This window comes from Macaca mulatta, chromosome 5 (assembly GCF_049350105.2).
Source record: "Macaca mulatta isolate MMU2019108-1 chromosome 5, T2T-MMU8v2.0, whole genome shotgun sequence".
Classification (NCBI taxonomy): domain Eukaryota; kingdom Metazoa; phylum Chordata; class Mammalia; order Primates; family Cercopithecidae; genus Macaca; species Macaca mulatta.
Window position 1 is genome coordinate 192,127,569 of NC_133410.1, and position 16,259 is coordinate 192,143,827.

The 16,259-nt window shown below is 39.5% G+C and overlaps 1 protein-coding gene across 2 annotated transcripts in view; it reads left to right on the forward strand.

Annotated features, from left to right (window-relative positions):
* TRAPPC11 (trafficking protein particle complex subunit 11) overlaps positions 1-16,259 on the forward strand; it is a 54,500-nt gene that overhangs the window by 27,711 nt on the left and 10,530 nt on the right. The window contains exons 19-27 of one of the 2 annotated variants that reach the window (XR_013417390.1): positions 3,649-3,804; positions 5,334-5,521; positions 5,977-6,125; positions 6,305-6,426; positions 6,995-7,114; positions 8,414-8,502; positions 9,939-10,004; positions 10,115-10,271; positions 13,874-13,985. Coding sequence is in view for 1 of the 2 variants with exons in the window: in XM_015139579.3 (XP_014995065.2) it covers positions 3,649-3,804; positions 5,334-5,521; positions 5,977-6,125; positions 6,305-6,426; positions 6,995-7,114; positions 9,939-10,004; positions 10,115-10,271; positions 13,874-13,985 (1,070 nt within the window). In the remaining variant the exon portion in view is untranslated. The remainder of the gene's footprint in view (positions 1-3,648; positions 3,805-5,333; positions 5,522-5,976; positions 6,126-6,304; positions 6,427-6,994; positions 7,115-8,413; positions 8,503-9,938; positions 10,005-10,114; positions 10,272-13,873; positions 13,986-16,259) is intronic. The other variant, XM_015139579.3, reaches the window with a different exon arrangement.

The window sequence follows — 16,259 nt, forward strand, 5'->3', positions numbered from 1 at the left end:
TTGGTTTATATTCTACTTCAGCATTATTAGTTAATGTTACTAGTTTATGGTTATGAAACTAATTTATGTTTGACATTTAAAAAATTGAAATGGACTAGATGGATATAATGTGAAAAGTAAATGTCTTCTTTCCACTCCATTCTCCCACACACCCTCTATGTTAACTTCTTGAATAACCTAGACATTTTCTGGGCACGAATATATAAGCAACTTTTTTTCTTGCAGAATTGGGATCGTATCATATTTCCTGCATTTGAATATATTTGAAGCATTATATAGTATATTGTCAAGTACTTCATTACAACTGTGTTATAAACTCACTTAGTAGATAATGATCTTTTGATTACCCAGAAAGTGTAGTGAATCTTTCACCAACAAGCATTTATTGAGAGTTAGATATTCTTAACATGCTGAATCTGAGTATAGCATATGTCGACCTCATTAAAATGTAGGCATTCTGGGGACAAGGGCCAGGACAGAATCAAAGATTGTCCAAGTAGGTAATGAAGACTAAATTACGTTTTGTAGGCTGGAAAGAAGTACAGCTGTAGCGGGGATGCCACAGAAAACGGAGGGAGTTCCAAGAATGAAGGTGAAATTACAATAGGTCCAGAAGATGGGAGGGGAGAACATGTTTGGCAATGAGAAAATGCTGCATGGAAACAGAAGTGCACCATCTGTGTTTCTGGGAAAGTGAAGCCTCACTAGATGAGAGGGTTTATAATGCTGGGTAGTGGGAAGTAAGGCCAGGTGGCTTAAAGGAGCCTTGAAGAGTTAAGCGGGGATAGGCTAGCAAATAGATGTCTGTCAAGATTTATTTATTCTTTTATCTGTGTTTTATTTATTGGATGGTGATAAAGAAACGATGTTATCTGTTTTATTAGAACTTGATTTATAAGAAATGAGAAATATCTCTGTAATATAAATGATTAGATGAAGCTGGGTCACCTGAAGATCAGTATGTTTTATTCAACTTCAGACCCTTACCCAGGGTTTTCCTCTAATCAGTTTGAGAATTTTATTTTGTTGTGTGTGTGTGTGTGTGTGTGTGGTTTTTTGTTTTTTGTTTTTTTGAGACCAGGTCGCACTCTATCTCCCAGGCAGAGTGTAGTGGCTCCATCTTGACTTACTGCAGCCTTACTCTCCCAGGCTCAAGTGATCCTCCCACCCCAGCCTCCTCTGAGGACCTGGGACTACAGGCACATGCCACCTTGTGCAGCTAATTTTTGTGTTTTTTTTTTAATAGAGATGGGGGTGTTGCTCTTTTGCCCAGGCTGGTCTCGAACTCCTGGGCTCAAGGAGCCCACCCACTTCAGCCTCCCAAAGTGCTGGGATTATAAGTGTGAGCCATCATGCCTGGCCCAGTTTCAGAATTTTAAATCAAGAGCATGAAATTTATTCTTAAAGTTTTAAGAAACTTTAGTAGCAAAATAGAAACAATATCATGGAAGCCAAATAGAGGCTCTTTATATTAATCCACGTACAAAAGTACAAGTGTTGGAATTAAGATGCTGGTGTTGGGAATGGAGATTTAGGGATACAAGAGGCATTTAAAAATAGATAAATCTGCATTGCCGAGTACATATAGTGGCTGAAAAGTGGGGATAGCATGAATGAAGGACAGAAGCTCTTATACATGCCCTTTCCTCTGCTTGAACTGGTTTGCCCTCCTCTCCGACTAGTTCATTCCTCCTTGCCTTTTCTCACTTAAAAGCATCACTTCTTCAAGGAGGCCTCCCCTGACTTACATGACTGAGTCACTTAGCCAGGCTCTCATAGCCTTAGTGGTACTAATCACACTGGTTTCACCATTGTCTGTGTGATTATTTGGTAAATTATCTGTTTTCCTCACTAGAATCTAAGCTCCGCAAGGGAAGAATGGCAGGGTTTTTTGTGTGTGTGTTCGTTTGTTTTGTTCATTATGAAATTAGAGGGTCAAAACAAGGACTCTTTTTTTTTTTTTTTTTAAAGATACTCTGTTGCACAAGCTGGAGTGTAGTGATGTGATCATAGCTCATCTCAGCCTCAAACTCCTGGGCTCAAGTGAAGTATGGGGCTCTTATTTTACTTTTCCCTTAATAGCCAACTATTTCATTTCTTTTCTTTCCTTTTTTTTTTTTTTAAACAAAAAACATAAACTACTACAATTAAAAACTAATAAAAACTCTAAAATGGAATGTAAAGCAATTAGTTTTAAAGTTTAGATTATATTCTGAATATATCTTATTTGAAATTCAAAATACAGGCCAGGCGCAGTGGCTTATGCCTATAATGCCAGCACTTTGGGAGGCCAAGGTGGGAGGATCACTGGAAGTCAGGAGTTCGAGACCAGCCTGGCCAACATGGTGAAACTCCATCTCTACTAAAAGTATAAAAATTAGCTGGACTTGTTGGTGGGTGCCTGTAGTCTCAGCTACTTGGGAGGCTGAGGCATGAGAATTGCTTGAACCTGGAAGTCAGAGGTTGTAATGAGCTGAAATTGTGCCATTGCATTTCTAGCCTGGGCGATGGAGTGAGATTCTGTCTTAAAAGAAAAGAAATTCACAATATAAACCATAAGACAAAAAGTAGAGTAGGTTTTATAAGCATGGAATAGAAATGAAAATTAGTGGGAAAGTATAAAACTTGAACTGTGTAAGAGTTTCTATAAAGGTAATTTATATGCTGGGATTGAAGATGGCTCTTTGAAAGGTCTTGATATTTATTGAACAGGTGAGAATGGTGATTCCATAGATGGAAACATGAAAGGTGTCTTCCTTTACTCATCTGTGAGGATTGTTCTCTTCTGGGAAGGCAGATGCACTTTCACTTTGGGACATGCTGAGTTTCAGGTGGTAGTGGACATGTCCTCTAGACAGTTGTGGATATAAGCTTGTAATTAAGGAAATAAGACAGAATAGGACAACTGTATGTGAGAGATACTAGCAACAATGGTGTGGTGTATGTGGAAACAAATACATTTTCCAATGAAGTGAACGTAGAGAGAAATGAAGACGTGAAAGAAAGCAAAGGAATGGGGCTGGGCTTGGTGGCTTACGCCTGTAATCCCAACACTTTTGGAGGCTGAGGCAGGAGGATCACTTGAGCCCAGGAAGTTTGAAACCAGCCTTGGCAACATAGTGAGACCCCATCTCTACAAAAAATAGAAAAATTAATCGAGTGTGATGGTACATGCCCATGGTCCCACCTACTTTGGAGACTGAGGTGGGACTATCCCTTGGGTCCAAAAGGTTGAGGCTGCAGTGAGCCGAGATCGTGCCACTGCACTCCAGGTGGGAAAAACAGGAAGTAACTAAGCGGTACGAGAAACCCTAAAGATTATAGCATCACAGAAGCCAAGTAAAAAAAGACTCTTCAAGAAAAGGAGGTGATAAGCAGTAGTGTCCAGCACAGCAAAGAACAAACTGTTTCTCTGGGAGAGCGGTATCTAAATATTTTCAAAAAGCAGTTCATGTGTAGTGAATTGTTTTATTATGGCAGTAGTGAGTGGATAAGTGCCTCTATTTGGCATAAAAATACTTCCTTTTATTAGTAACCCTTCATAATGCTTCAGTGTTTGTGGAGTTAAAACCGAATGAGCTCCAAAGCACTTGGCATTTAGTGTTGGCAGACATCTGACATCTGATGACCTCTCTTCACCTCTTTCAGGAATACAACCAGTTCTGTGTAATAGAAGAAGCATCCAAAGCAAACGAAGTTTTAGAAAATCCGACTCAAGGAAAGATGTGCCTAGTTCCTGGTAAAACAAGAAAACTGTTATTTAAGTTTGTTGCGAAAACTGAAGATGTGGGAAAGAAAATTGAGGTTAGTTATGAAATTTGTTTATTTTTTAATATTTTTTAATATAAATATTTTTAATAATAAAAGCATGTTTATATCAGAATATTTTAAATAATACAAAAGCTTATTAAGTAAAAAATGAAAATCTTCTACCTGGACTTCCTAAAGAAAACCATTCATAATAGTTTGGGAGGTTTCCTTCCAGACATTTTTCTGTGAACTATTTGTGGTATAAATTTTTTTTCAATTAAAAAATTGAGAATACATGTAATAAACTATAGCTGGCTTTTATCACTTGATAGTGTATATTAGATATTATTTCTTGTTAGTACATAAACCAATATTGTTTTTTAATGACTACATAATCAGTTAAGGAGTTTTAAACAATGTATATTGTGTAATATAGCAAATATATTTTTTATGTTATTCAGACTGAATATCTTTTGATGTTTAAACATTACTGAGTACATATTCTTAAAGAAAAATGAGCATATATATTTTAAAGATTGATATAGTATAGATAATTGAAATGCCTTTTAGAAATACAGGATCTAGGTAATATCTTTATTGAGCATAAACTCTGGAGCCAAACTGTATGGGTTTAAATTGCAGCTCTCTAGCTTACTAGCTTGTGGCCCTGGGCAGTTACTTAGCTTCTTTGTGTCTTCTCAGTGTATTCATCTGTAAAATGGGGATCTTAAGAGTACTAATCTCTTAGGATTTCGTGAGGATTAAATCAGCTAGTTAATGTAACTTGCTTGGAATAGTGATTAGCACACAGTAAGCACTCATTAAGTGCTTGTTTTTCATGACTTGAATGGGAATGGTTAGTTAGCTAATCTAAACTTGGTATCATTGCTAAGATAAATAGTTTATAAAGTTGTACTACCAATGTTCCCATAACAGTTTCTGTGAACATGTTGATTTTATTATTCACCAGTATCCAGAATTGTTTGCTTATTCGTTAAAAAAAAAAAAAAAATTCATGATTTTGACTAAATGCCCTAATTGCATATTTGATTTTTTCATGCCTAAGGAAACTTACCAGACATAAATTATAATGAGTAAGCCTATTTTGAGTCCTTTGGTTAATGGTTTTAGTTGAATAGAACATGTATTCAATTAATAAAGCATTTTATTGCTAATACTATAAATATTTTCAGGAAAAATATTTGTGGAATCAGAAATTAGGTTATAATGTATCCATAGCCATCACAATATTTATTTCATTCAGCAGCCCCTAATTGAGCATTCGTTACATCAAGGACTATGCCAGATGCTAAAATCATAACACTACTGTACAATCAGCCTCTCAATAGAAAGTCAGGTTATTGTCTCTGTTTTAAAGGTGAAACCTGTTTAAAGTTGGAACCCAAAGTGCAGTTAGCCTCTGTCCCAGCCCAAGTAAGACCTTAATAGCAGGTGTTCTGACTTCTGTCACACTGGGGGTCTCTAGATGAACTCCATGGTCTAGCAGTCGACGATGTAATTTTGGTGAGGGGATGGTGACAAGCACATACGAGATGGCATTTCTGACACCTTTTCTTTTTTAGATTACTTCAGTGGATCTTGCTCTGGGCAATGAGACGGGAAGATGTGTGGTTTTAAATTGGCAGGGAGGAGGAGGAGATGCTGCTTCCTCCCAAGAAGCCTTACAGGCAGCTCGGTCTTTCAAAAGGCGACCTAAGCTACCTGACAATGAAGTTCACTGGGACAGCATTATAATTCAGGCAAGCACGATGTGAGTCTGCTTTGCTAAGCTGGTATTAAAGGTCACCCTCTTATTTCTTTACCTATTTTTTTTTTTTTTTTTTGGAGACAGAGTCTCTCTCTTGCCCAGGCTGGGGTGCAGTGGTGTGATCATGACTCACTATACCCTTGACCACCTGAGCTCAAACGATCCTCCCACCGCAGGTGCCACCCTTGCCTTCCCCAGTAGTTGGGACTACAGCCAGGTGCCACCATGCCTGACTAATTTTTGTATTTTTTCTGGAGATCAGGGTCTTACTATGCTGCCCAGGCTTGTTTCAAACCCCTGGGCTCAGACGATCCTCCTGCCTCAGCCTCCCAAACTGCTGGGATTACAGGCCTGAGCCTCCACACCCAGCCTCTCATTTCTTCTAAATACTTTATTTAAATAATTTGTTTGCTTTTTTTTTTTTTAATCAGTTACTTAGCTAAGGTTTCTTTTCAAAGGATCATTTCCAGAGTTCCAAACATTTCTGTCCATCTGAGACATGAGCCCCCTGCTCTGACTAATGAAATGTATTGTTTGGTGGTGACTGTTCAATCCCATGAAAAGACCCAAATCAGAGATGTGAAGCTCACCGCTGGCTTAAAACCAGGTACGCATCCCTTTTTGTAAGTTTGATCAGTATTAATCCAACATTAAATAAGCATCAGTGATGTCAACTCTAGGACTCTTGTTTAAAAGAAGGTATGGCATAGTGCTCTTCACACAGTATTGATTATTGGGATAATGTTTGAATTCTTTGTTTTGAAGAACCAATATTAACTCTTTTAGGACAGGATGCCAATTTAACTCAGAAAACTCACGTGACTCTTCATGGAACAGAACTGTGCGATGAATCCTACCCAGCTTTACTCACTGACATTCCTGTTGGAGACTTACATCCAGGGGAACAGGTAAACTTGGTCAACTGGGATTGAAGAGGAAATCGATTAGTTTGTAGTTTTAAATATATAGTGAGTTTTTAACAGTTTAGAGCATTTTAACAGCATATTCTCGGACTGAAAAAGTGATTTAACTAATGAACATTTCATACACATTTTACACATTTAAGTATGTAAAATGTCTTAAGCAGTTTTTCTGCAAGGGAATTTAGAAAACATGCTTACCATGAATTAGTTGGCTAATAAAATAACCATTGTTTGTAACTTTAGTGCAGTAACTTCTCAGTCAACTTCTGCTTCCAAACTAGATACAAAACTGTTTTGGAAGTTGAGAGTAATAATCTCTAAAAGATGCAGCAGTAATGATCCCACCCTTATGCTCTGGCCAGAGTGTAATCAGAGGGCTCTTCTACAATGGCGGCTTTGGTCAGTTACATTGTAACGTTCTGTAAAAGTGGTAAGGAATTTAGCCAGTTGGTATAGATAAGCTCTAGAAGGTGGGAACACTATCCTAGAATATATATCAAGAGGAAATATCTGTAAAATGAAATATTAAATTACAACATTTATTTTGTTACAGCTGGAAAAAATGTTGTATGTTCGCTGTGGAACAGTGGGTTCGAGAATGTTTCTTGTATATGTTTCTTATCTGATCAATATAACCGCTGAAGAAAAAGAAATTGTTTGCAAGTGCCACAAGGTATTTTTTTTATAACTACTTTATGAAGCGTCATATGTGGAGTAGTTCCATTCTGTGTTATTTTAGTGTACCTATGAAATAAGCAGCTTGGCTGCTTATAGTCTGTTATAAATTTTAAACTTTTAAAAAAATCACTTATATTGAGTTTTGTTGAGGCTGGCATTCACTGCTCAAACATTAAACAGAAAATTGGCTTATATGGCTTTTTTTTTTTTTTTTTTTTTGAGACGGAGTTTTGCCCTTGTTGCCCAGGCTGGAGTGCAATGGCACGATCTCGGCTCACTGCGACTTCCACCACCCGGGTTCAAGCAATTCTCCTGCCTCAGCCTCCCGAGTAGCTGGGATTACAGGCATGCAGCACCACGTCCAGCTAATTTTTTGGATTTTTAGTAGAGACGGGGTTTCTCCCTGTTGGTCAGGCTGGTCTTGAACTCGCAACCTCAGCTGATCTGCCCACCTTGGCCTCCCAAAGTGCTGGGATTACAGGCGTGAGCCACTGTGCCTGGCCTATACGGCTTTTCATATAGAAGATCAACAGATTTGAGATCTCAAGCAAATCACACATGAGATAAAATCTGTAAGTTGACTTATATATAGAAGGTTCTGGAGAAAAGGAGGTCTCCCTTTGAAAAAAAATTTTCTGTTATTAAAAAATACTGGTAAAAATTGTTTTTGGTAAGTGCACATAAAAGTGAAAATACGAACGATCACAGTTACAGTTCACAACTCGAAGGCAACTGCTAACTCTTTGTATTTCTTTTTGGTCTCTTTTCTATTTCTAGAGATTTTGAACAGGCCATGTTTCTAAGTAGATTTAACTGTGCTGTATATAATGTTTATGTTCTCTTTTGTTAATAGAACGTTATGATACTTAGTATCTTCTTGGTCCTGACAGTGATGTTGTCTTAGTTTTCTCTTAGGAATTGGGTCCTCAACCCAGCAGAGCAGAAGGCCTAGCAATGTGGGGATTTGTAGTTTTGTTACTGCACAGAGTCTGGGCTGTGGGCTATTTACAAGTCTTTAGGAAAGAAAACCATCTCAAAATTGTTAGTATCTTCCAAGTGGGAGAGAAGAAGGCATGTAATGTACTGTTGAAAATGTCTCATAGCCTGGTATAATACATAGAGTCCTATGTGGTAACTCAGGAGATAAGGGTGCCAATCTCAGCACATTATATCTATTGTCTCATCTGGTTTTTCTAACAACCCCGAGGATTATGAAACTGGGACTGACAGAGACTGCATGAGTTGAGCATCCCAAATCTGAAAATTCAAAATCCAAAACTTTCTGGATTTTCAGATTTTCCAAAATCGGAAACTTTCTGAGAGCCAGCATGACACTCAAAGGAAATGCCCCCGGGAGCGTTTTGGATTTGGAATGCTCAGCCAGTGAGTATAATCCAAATACTCCAAAATCCAGAAAATCGGAGACACTTCTGGCCCCAAGCATTTCAGATAACCTGTATAACTTTCCCAAGGTCACATCATTAGGTTCAGGGTCTCAGAGCTAGTAAGTATGTATTGAGCCAGGATTAAAATTCGGCTCTGTCTGGCATTACAGCCTGAGCTTTTAACCAGTATGACCTTTTTTAAAGGTTTCTTACCAGGAGGTTGTGTTATTTGATTTGAAAGATGAAATAACCCGATTTTATTTTCTTTTTTCTTTTTTTTTAATTTTGACATAGGGTCTCACTGTGTTGCCCAGCTTGGAGTGTGGTGGCATGATCTTGGCTCACTGCAAACTCCACCTCCTGGGTTCAAGCCATCCTCCCATCTCAGCCTCCTGAGTAACTGGTACTATGGGTGTGCACCACCACACTCAGCAAATTTTTTGTATTTTTGGTAGAGACAGGGTTGTGCCATGTTACTCAGGCTGGTCTCAAACTCCTGATCTCAAGCAATGTGCCCACCTCAGCCTCCCAAAGTGCTGGGGTTACAGGTGTGAGCCACCATGCCCATCCCTCATTGTTTTTCTAACAGACTCTTTTAGAAAGGAGATGTAGCATGTTGGTTAAGAGTGTAGGCTCCATGACCAGTTTCAGTTCTGCTTCTGTGCCTTTGTTACCTTCCGGCTATGTGACCTCATCTTAAAGTGGCAATCATAATAGCACTTGTTTCCTTCTGTGATTATGAACATTATATAATACATGTATAGTGATGATAGCAGTGTCTGTCACATTACATTATTATTATCTTATTAGTCATTTTGAGTTGAGGTGTAGTAAGAACTTAGACAAAAGGAAGACACTAGCTTTTTGGAACATCTGATTCCTCCTCTGTAAAATGGTGACGATGCCTGCCCTGCCTACTTCATTAGATCCAGAGATAAATAATGTGTAAGAAAACACTTTAACCGGGTGCTGTGGTTCACTCCTTTAATACCAGCACTTTGGGGTTCTGAGGCAAGAGGATCCCTTGAGGTCAGGAGTTCAAGACTAGTCTGAGCAACATAGCAAGACCCCATCTCTAAACAAATAAAATATGGTAGCCGGGCATGGTGGTGTGCGCCTGTAGTCCCAGCTACTCAAGAGGATCACTTGAGCCCACGTGTTCGAGGCTGCAGTGATCTGTGATGGTGCCACTGTATTCCATCCTGGTTGCCAGAGTGAGACCCTGTCTCAAAAAAAAAAAAAAAAAAAAAAAAAAAAATAGTACTCAGTTCTTTCGACACAAATGTTTACAAATGTTATCTAAAAGAAAGGCCTTTACTTCTTAGTATGTATAATTTGGGATTATTATTGATCAGTGATAGATTGTGTTTTTTAAAACTTTATACAAAAAGATTTAGAAAATCCATTGAATGTGCCCTTTACATTTTCTTGCAGGATGAAACTGTAACAATCGAAACAGTTTTTCCATTTGATGTTGCGGTTAAATTTGTTTCTACCAAGGTATGTTTCTGTGAGGCAAACTGGAAATCATTTAGGTTATAGAAATGGACTGAAATGATAAAATGGATTAATGTAATTCCTGACAGACCTTTTATCTTCATTTGTGACAGTTTGAGCACCTGGAAAGGGTTTATGCTGACATCCCCTTTCTGTTGATGACGGACCTCTTAAGTGCCTCACCCTGGGCCCTCACTGTTGTGTCCAGTGAGCTCCAGCTTGCTCCGTCCATGACCACAGTGGACCAGCTAGAGTCTCAGGTGGACAATGGTGAGTCTGGTTCATTCCCGCTTAAAAGAGCAGGAGAATTGTGTCCGTGCGTGTGTGTGTGTGTGTGTGTGTGTGTGTGTGTGTGTGTGTGTACTCTTGCAATGGAAGAGTTAATTAACTTTTTCTAAGTGAGGGAACTTGAGACCTGCACTCGTGAAAGCAAATGCATATGAAATTAGGGTGGAATTAGTGTCATTTATAATACCATTTGCTTGAGTATACCTGATTTTAAAAGGTCAGATTTTTTTCCTACTCTATGGAAGTTATACTTTGAAAATGCACTTCACCAAAAGAATTCTTTTTTCATTTTTGAATTTTTAAAATTTTTTTTCTCATTGACTCTCAATGTTTACTGTTTTTCATAACTTGAAATGAGAAAAGGTATTTATTGAAGAAACTTTGGAAAATATAGAAAAGAAGGAGATAAATGTTCTGAGTCACCCAAGTAAAACAATTTGTAAGACTGATTGAAACCCAGGACACCACCTTTCTGGTTTCAAAAAGTACTAATAATACATTTTGCTTTCACAATGTCTTCATGAGTTTTTTTCCATCTCTCCTTGAAACTTGGTTTTCGCTTGTGTGTTTGGAAATCATTGTCTCTGTCCTACTTTGTTTTTCTGTCTCCTTCCCTTTTTCCTTATTGTGCTAATTGGGAGTAATGAGCTTTAGGGTCAGACTGAACTGGATTCAGTTCTCAGCCCTACCACTTGCTCTTTTGAAAGGAACTTGGATGGTTCCTTTCATCACTTCTTAGAGTCAAAGAGGATGATGTATGTGAAATAACTAAGTAATATATATGAGAAAATATGAAATATCTTAAGTCAGTGCTCATTTTCTAACAGCTCAACAGAAGCTGGTTATTTGTCCATTCTTGCTGATTCCTTTTCTTTCAGCGTTGGTCATTTCCAGTATCCTGACGTTGGTTCTCTTGTTCTTTGTCTGCAAGTCTTCAGCTGCCACACGACCTTAGGCTGCCTGCATTCCCTCGTCCGGTTGGAGGGGTTGTTATACGTACACTTGATCCAAGCTGGAAACTGCAGGAAAAACTACACTCCTTCACACACACATCCATCCTTCACACCCACATCCATCCTTCACACCCACATCTATACATTTTTTCAATCCAGCTTTTCATCTCCATTCTCAGTGCCATCCTCACCATTTCTCTCACCTCGTCTATAGAAGTAGGTCCTTAACCATTTTCTTCCTTGGCAGTCATTCTCTTCTGTAGCCTGCCTTTCATATTGCCACTAGAGTTTGTGACACACTGGACCTCACCTGGTCAGGCTCTGGCTGACCTTCCCAGCTGCCTCTACCCGAGGCTGTCTATTGCCCTTTGTTCTCTCCCAGTTTTCAACCAAGACAAACTTAGGGCATTCGTCAAACATTGCCCCCAGCTACTTTTGGACATATATTTGGAACTTTTGTCTAAAACCTTCATCTTTTTCAAGCTGTTGAACTCTGGCTTGAATCTGAGAGATTCATGAGCTCTTCAGGGCTCATGTAAACTTGAACTTCTTATTCCTCCCAAGCAGGGCTAAGTACTCTTCCTTCTTTACTCCCATGGTGTTTTGTACATACCTACGTTGTAACACTTACATTATATTGCAATTACTTATTTGTACATATGTCTCCCTTACTAGACTGTGTGTTCCCTTAGAACCTGAGCTGTGTCTTATTCATCTTCATATTGCCAGCATCGTAGTACTTAGCTAATAAGTGTTTACTAAATCTCTGGCTTGAACTTCCAGTATATTAGTTTCTTACTGCTGCTCTAACAAATGACCACAAAGTTAGTGGCTTAAAATGACACAGATTCAACTATATTAATGTTCTACAGGTTAGAAGTCCAAAAAACAAGGTGTCAGCCTGGTTGCATTCCTTCTGGAGGCTCTCAGGGAAAATCTGTTTCTTTGCCTTCTCCAGCTTCTAGAGGCCACCTGCACTCCTCGGCGTGTGGCTCCTTCCCCTGTCTTCAAAAGTAGCAGTGTAGCACTTCTTTCTCACAAATTGACCCTAATGTTAATTGTTCATAAACATCGTGATCATTTTGTTTAACTTCTTAGAATTAAAGAGAACTTTGGTAGAGTTTAATATGAATGGCCCAGGTTTTTTAAAAGGTGATCTCTAGAGGCTCAAATTGATGTGTATTTTATTTCCTGGGCTACAATATCATTTCCAAGTCTTTAACATTGTTTAAAAATAATTAAAGCAAAGGTTGATCCAGCTTTTTTCCCTTTCACTGCTGTTATCTGTCCACAGTCAGAACTCCATTCATCTGTCACAACCTTCTTCATTAGAAAACCATACAAATAACCTAATGTTTAGAAACTTTGTTGTTGTTATTACTTCGGAGTTTCACTCACAGATTGCTAAAATTGCCGTTAAATGAGTACTATTGCCTGCTTGCGTTTAAAGGTGAGACATTGCAGCCTCTGAAGAGCTGAAAGGTGGAGAAGACTTGGTTTGAATGTGTGCTTATCTTGTCATCAGGGAATTTACTATAAAATTGGCAGGAGGAAAGCATTCTTGCCCAGAGGTGAATAGCCATGTGAGGCAGTATTGAGGTGGTATGAGTGCTATTAGTAATACAGGCTGAGCATCTCTTACCCGAAATTCTTGGTAGCAAAAGTGTTTCAGATTTTGGATTTTTCAGATTTTGGAATATTTGCATTATACTTAGTGGGTGAACATCCCTAATCTAAAAATCTGAAATCTGAAATGCTTTAAAGAACATTTCCTCTTTTAAAAAAAAATTTTTATTTTCATTTTGGAGCCAGGGTCTCACTCTGTCGCCTGGGCTGGAGTGCAGTGCCAGGATCATGGCTCATTGTAGCCTTGGACTCCTGGGCTCAAGCTATTCTCCCACCTCAGCCTCCCAAGTAGCTGGGACCACAGGTGCACACCACCACACCTGGCTACTTTTAAAATTATTTACAGGGACGAGGGCTCCCTGTATTGCCCAGGCTGGTCTCAAACTCCCGGAGCTCAAGCAGTCCTCCTGCCTTGGCCCCCCAAGTGAGATTACAGGAGTGAGTCACCACACCTGGATGCATTTCCTTTTGGAATAACTTTTGCGTGTCATGTTGGCACTCAAAACATGTCAGATTTTGAAGCATTTTGGTTTCAGATTTTTAGATTAGGGATGGTCAACCTGTATGTATTTACTCAGAGAAAGCCACGATTTTCTGGAATGATATTTTGAGTACTTTAAGAGTAACTGAAATTTTCTATTTTCTTTTTCTCTACCCCAAAGTGTTTACTTTGGAGGCATGAAATAATCTGGAAAAAGAAAAACAATCACCATAAAATATTGATTCTGTCTCAAAGCTTTTCGCATTTATTAGTTTCCTTAGGACTTTCTCGCAGATACACAGCTGCCTAATTGGATTTTATTGTGATGGAATATTGATACATTAGCAAAAACAGTGGACTTTGTGACCTTGAAAAAGTCATTTAACATCTCTGAGCCCTACTTTCTAAGTCTCTACAAATAACATATAGTGGGTGAGATGTTCTTTGTTCTATTACTTGGATGTGAAACTCTCCTTTCATGGATGAAACCATTGCATAAAGAGTGAAAAGACTCTTCCCTGTAGTTGTCTTACAGACTGGAGAGAGTGCCAGTGAATGCTTTTGTCTTCGGTGCCCATCTCTTGGAAATGTTGAAGGTGGAGTAGCAACCGGGCATTACATTATCTCTTGGAAAAGGTAAGAATTATGTCAATCCTGTCTTTTCTTCAATGTCTTTGTTATTCTGATACCTTTCTTTTTCATCTTTGTCACTTAATATTTGAGGGTTTCTGTCATTCTGAAGAGCAGAAGTCATGTGGATATGAACACAAAGCTGAAAAAGATAATTAAACCTGAATTTGTGCTTGTCACAATTTGTGACTTCTGTGCTATTGAAATTTTAGCCAAACTAAATCTGTACACAAAGGGTGTGTGTATAAGAATGTGCATGGGCTAGGCACAGTGGCTCACACCTGTAATCCCAGCACTTTCGTAGACCTAGGTGGGAGGATCGCTGGAGCTCAGGAGTTCGAGACCAGCCTGGGCAACATGGCGAAACCCTGTCTCTACAAAAAATACGAAAATTAGCCGGGCTTGTTGATGCACACCTGTAGTCCCAGCTTCTCAGGAGGCTGAGGTTGGGACGATGACTTGAGCCCAAAAAGTGGAGGTTTCAGTGAGCTGAGATTGTGCCACTGCACTCTATAGCCTGGGCAACAGAGTGAGACCCTGTTTTAAAAAAAAAGTTCATAGCAGCATTGATTGTAATAGGAAAAAAATGGGGGAAAAAACAAAAACAAAACAAAAATGCCCATCAATAGAAAAGAGAATAAATTGTGGCACATTCGTAGAGTGGAATACTATATATCAATGACATGAATGAACCAGAGCTACACCATCACCATCTTAAGGTAAAGTGAACCATGCAAGCTACTGATGAAAATATGAATAAATTGCATTTATATGACATTGAAAAACATGCTATATATTTCTTAGGACTACATACATAATTTGGAAAAGAATAAAATACATAGGAATGATAAATACCCAATTCAGGATAGTGGTTACCTTTGGGGTAGGGGGATACAAGCAGCTCTGCAGGAAGATTCAATTGTATCATTGTAATTTCTTTCTTAGACTGGGAAGTAGATACATGATATTCATGTGTATCCTCTTGGTGTGGCTTAGTTATTTTCAGAAATTTTAAAACAGAATAAAATGAGAAAAATGAGAAAGGAGTCAGAAGATACTAGTTTTTTGTTTCTTGTTTTTTTTTTTTTTGAGACAGAGTCTCGCTCTGTCGCCCAGGCTGGAGTGCAGTGGCGCCATCTGGGCTCACTGCAAGCTCTGCCTCCTGGATTCACACCATTCTCCTGCCTCAGCCTCCTGCGTAGCTGGGACTATAGGCGCCGCCACCACGCCTGGCTAATTTTTTGTATTTTTAGTAGAGACGGGGTTTCACTGTGTTAGCCAGGATGGTCTCAATCTCCTGACCTTGTGATCCACCTGCCTCGTCCTCCCAAAGTGCTGGGATTACAGGCATGACCCACCGCGCCTGGCCAGTAGTTTTTTTTTGTTTTTGTTTTTGTTTTTGTTGTGAGACGGAGTGTTGTTGGAACCGAACTGTCGATTCCTTCCTGGGCAGGGGTCGCCGCGAAGGATCACCGACACGAGATTCACAGCAGAGAGTTATTTATTACTAGCGCGCTAGGGTCCCAAGCTCTAAGTTGGCCCTGGGACCCTGACTGCTTGTTACAGACTGTTTATATAGGCAAACACAAGTTCAAACACAGCTTAGGGCGCGAAATTCAAACAAAGCTTTAGGCGCGTGGTAATTGGGTCTGTCTATGGCCTGAGCAAGGTGTCTTGTTCTAATTGGTTAGAGCAGGACCTTATGAGGTTTTTTCCTGGAGTTGTTGATTCCGGGAACTTCGAGGCAGGGTGGGACCCCCGGAATTGGCAGGGTGGGCAGGGTGGGACCCCATGAGGTTGTTTCCCGGAATTGGCAGGGTGGGACCCTATCAAGGTGGGACCCTATTGAGGCAGGGTGGGACCCTATCCAGAGCCACCTGGTGTTAATTTTTTTAAGTTCTTTTTTTATGAGGCCTAGTTTCTAAGTTTTATGCGGCCTAGTTTCAGTGTCACTCTGTCATCCAGGCTGGAGTGCAGTGGGTGCAATCTCTGCTTACTGGAAGCTCCGCCTCCCGGGTTCATGCCATTCTCCTGCATCAGCCTCCCTAGTAGCTGGGACTACAAGCGCCCACTACCACACCTAGCTAATTTTTTGTATTTTTAGTGGAGATGGGGTTTCTCCGTGTTAGCCAGGATGGTCTCGATCTCCTGACCTCGTGAGCCACCTGCCTCAGCCTCCCAAAGTGCTGAGATTATAGATGTGAGCCACCGCACCTGGCAGATATTAGTTTTAAGGGAATGTTTATACAACTCAGAATAATGAGTGGAAGATCTGAATGT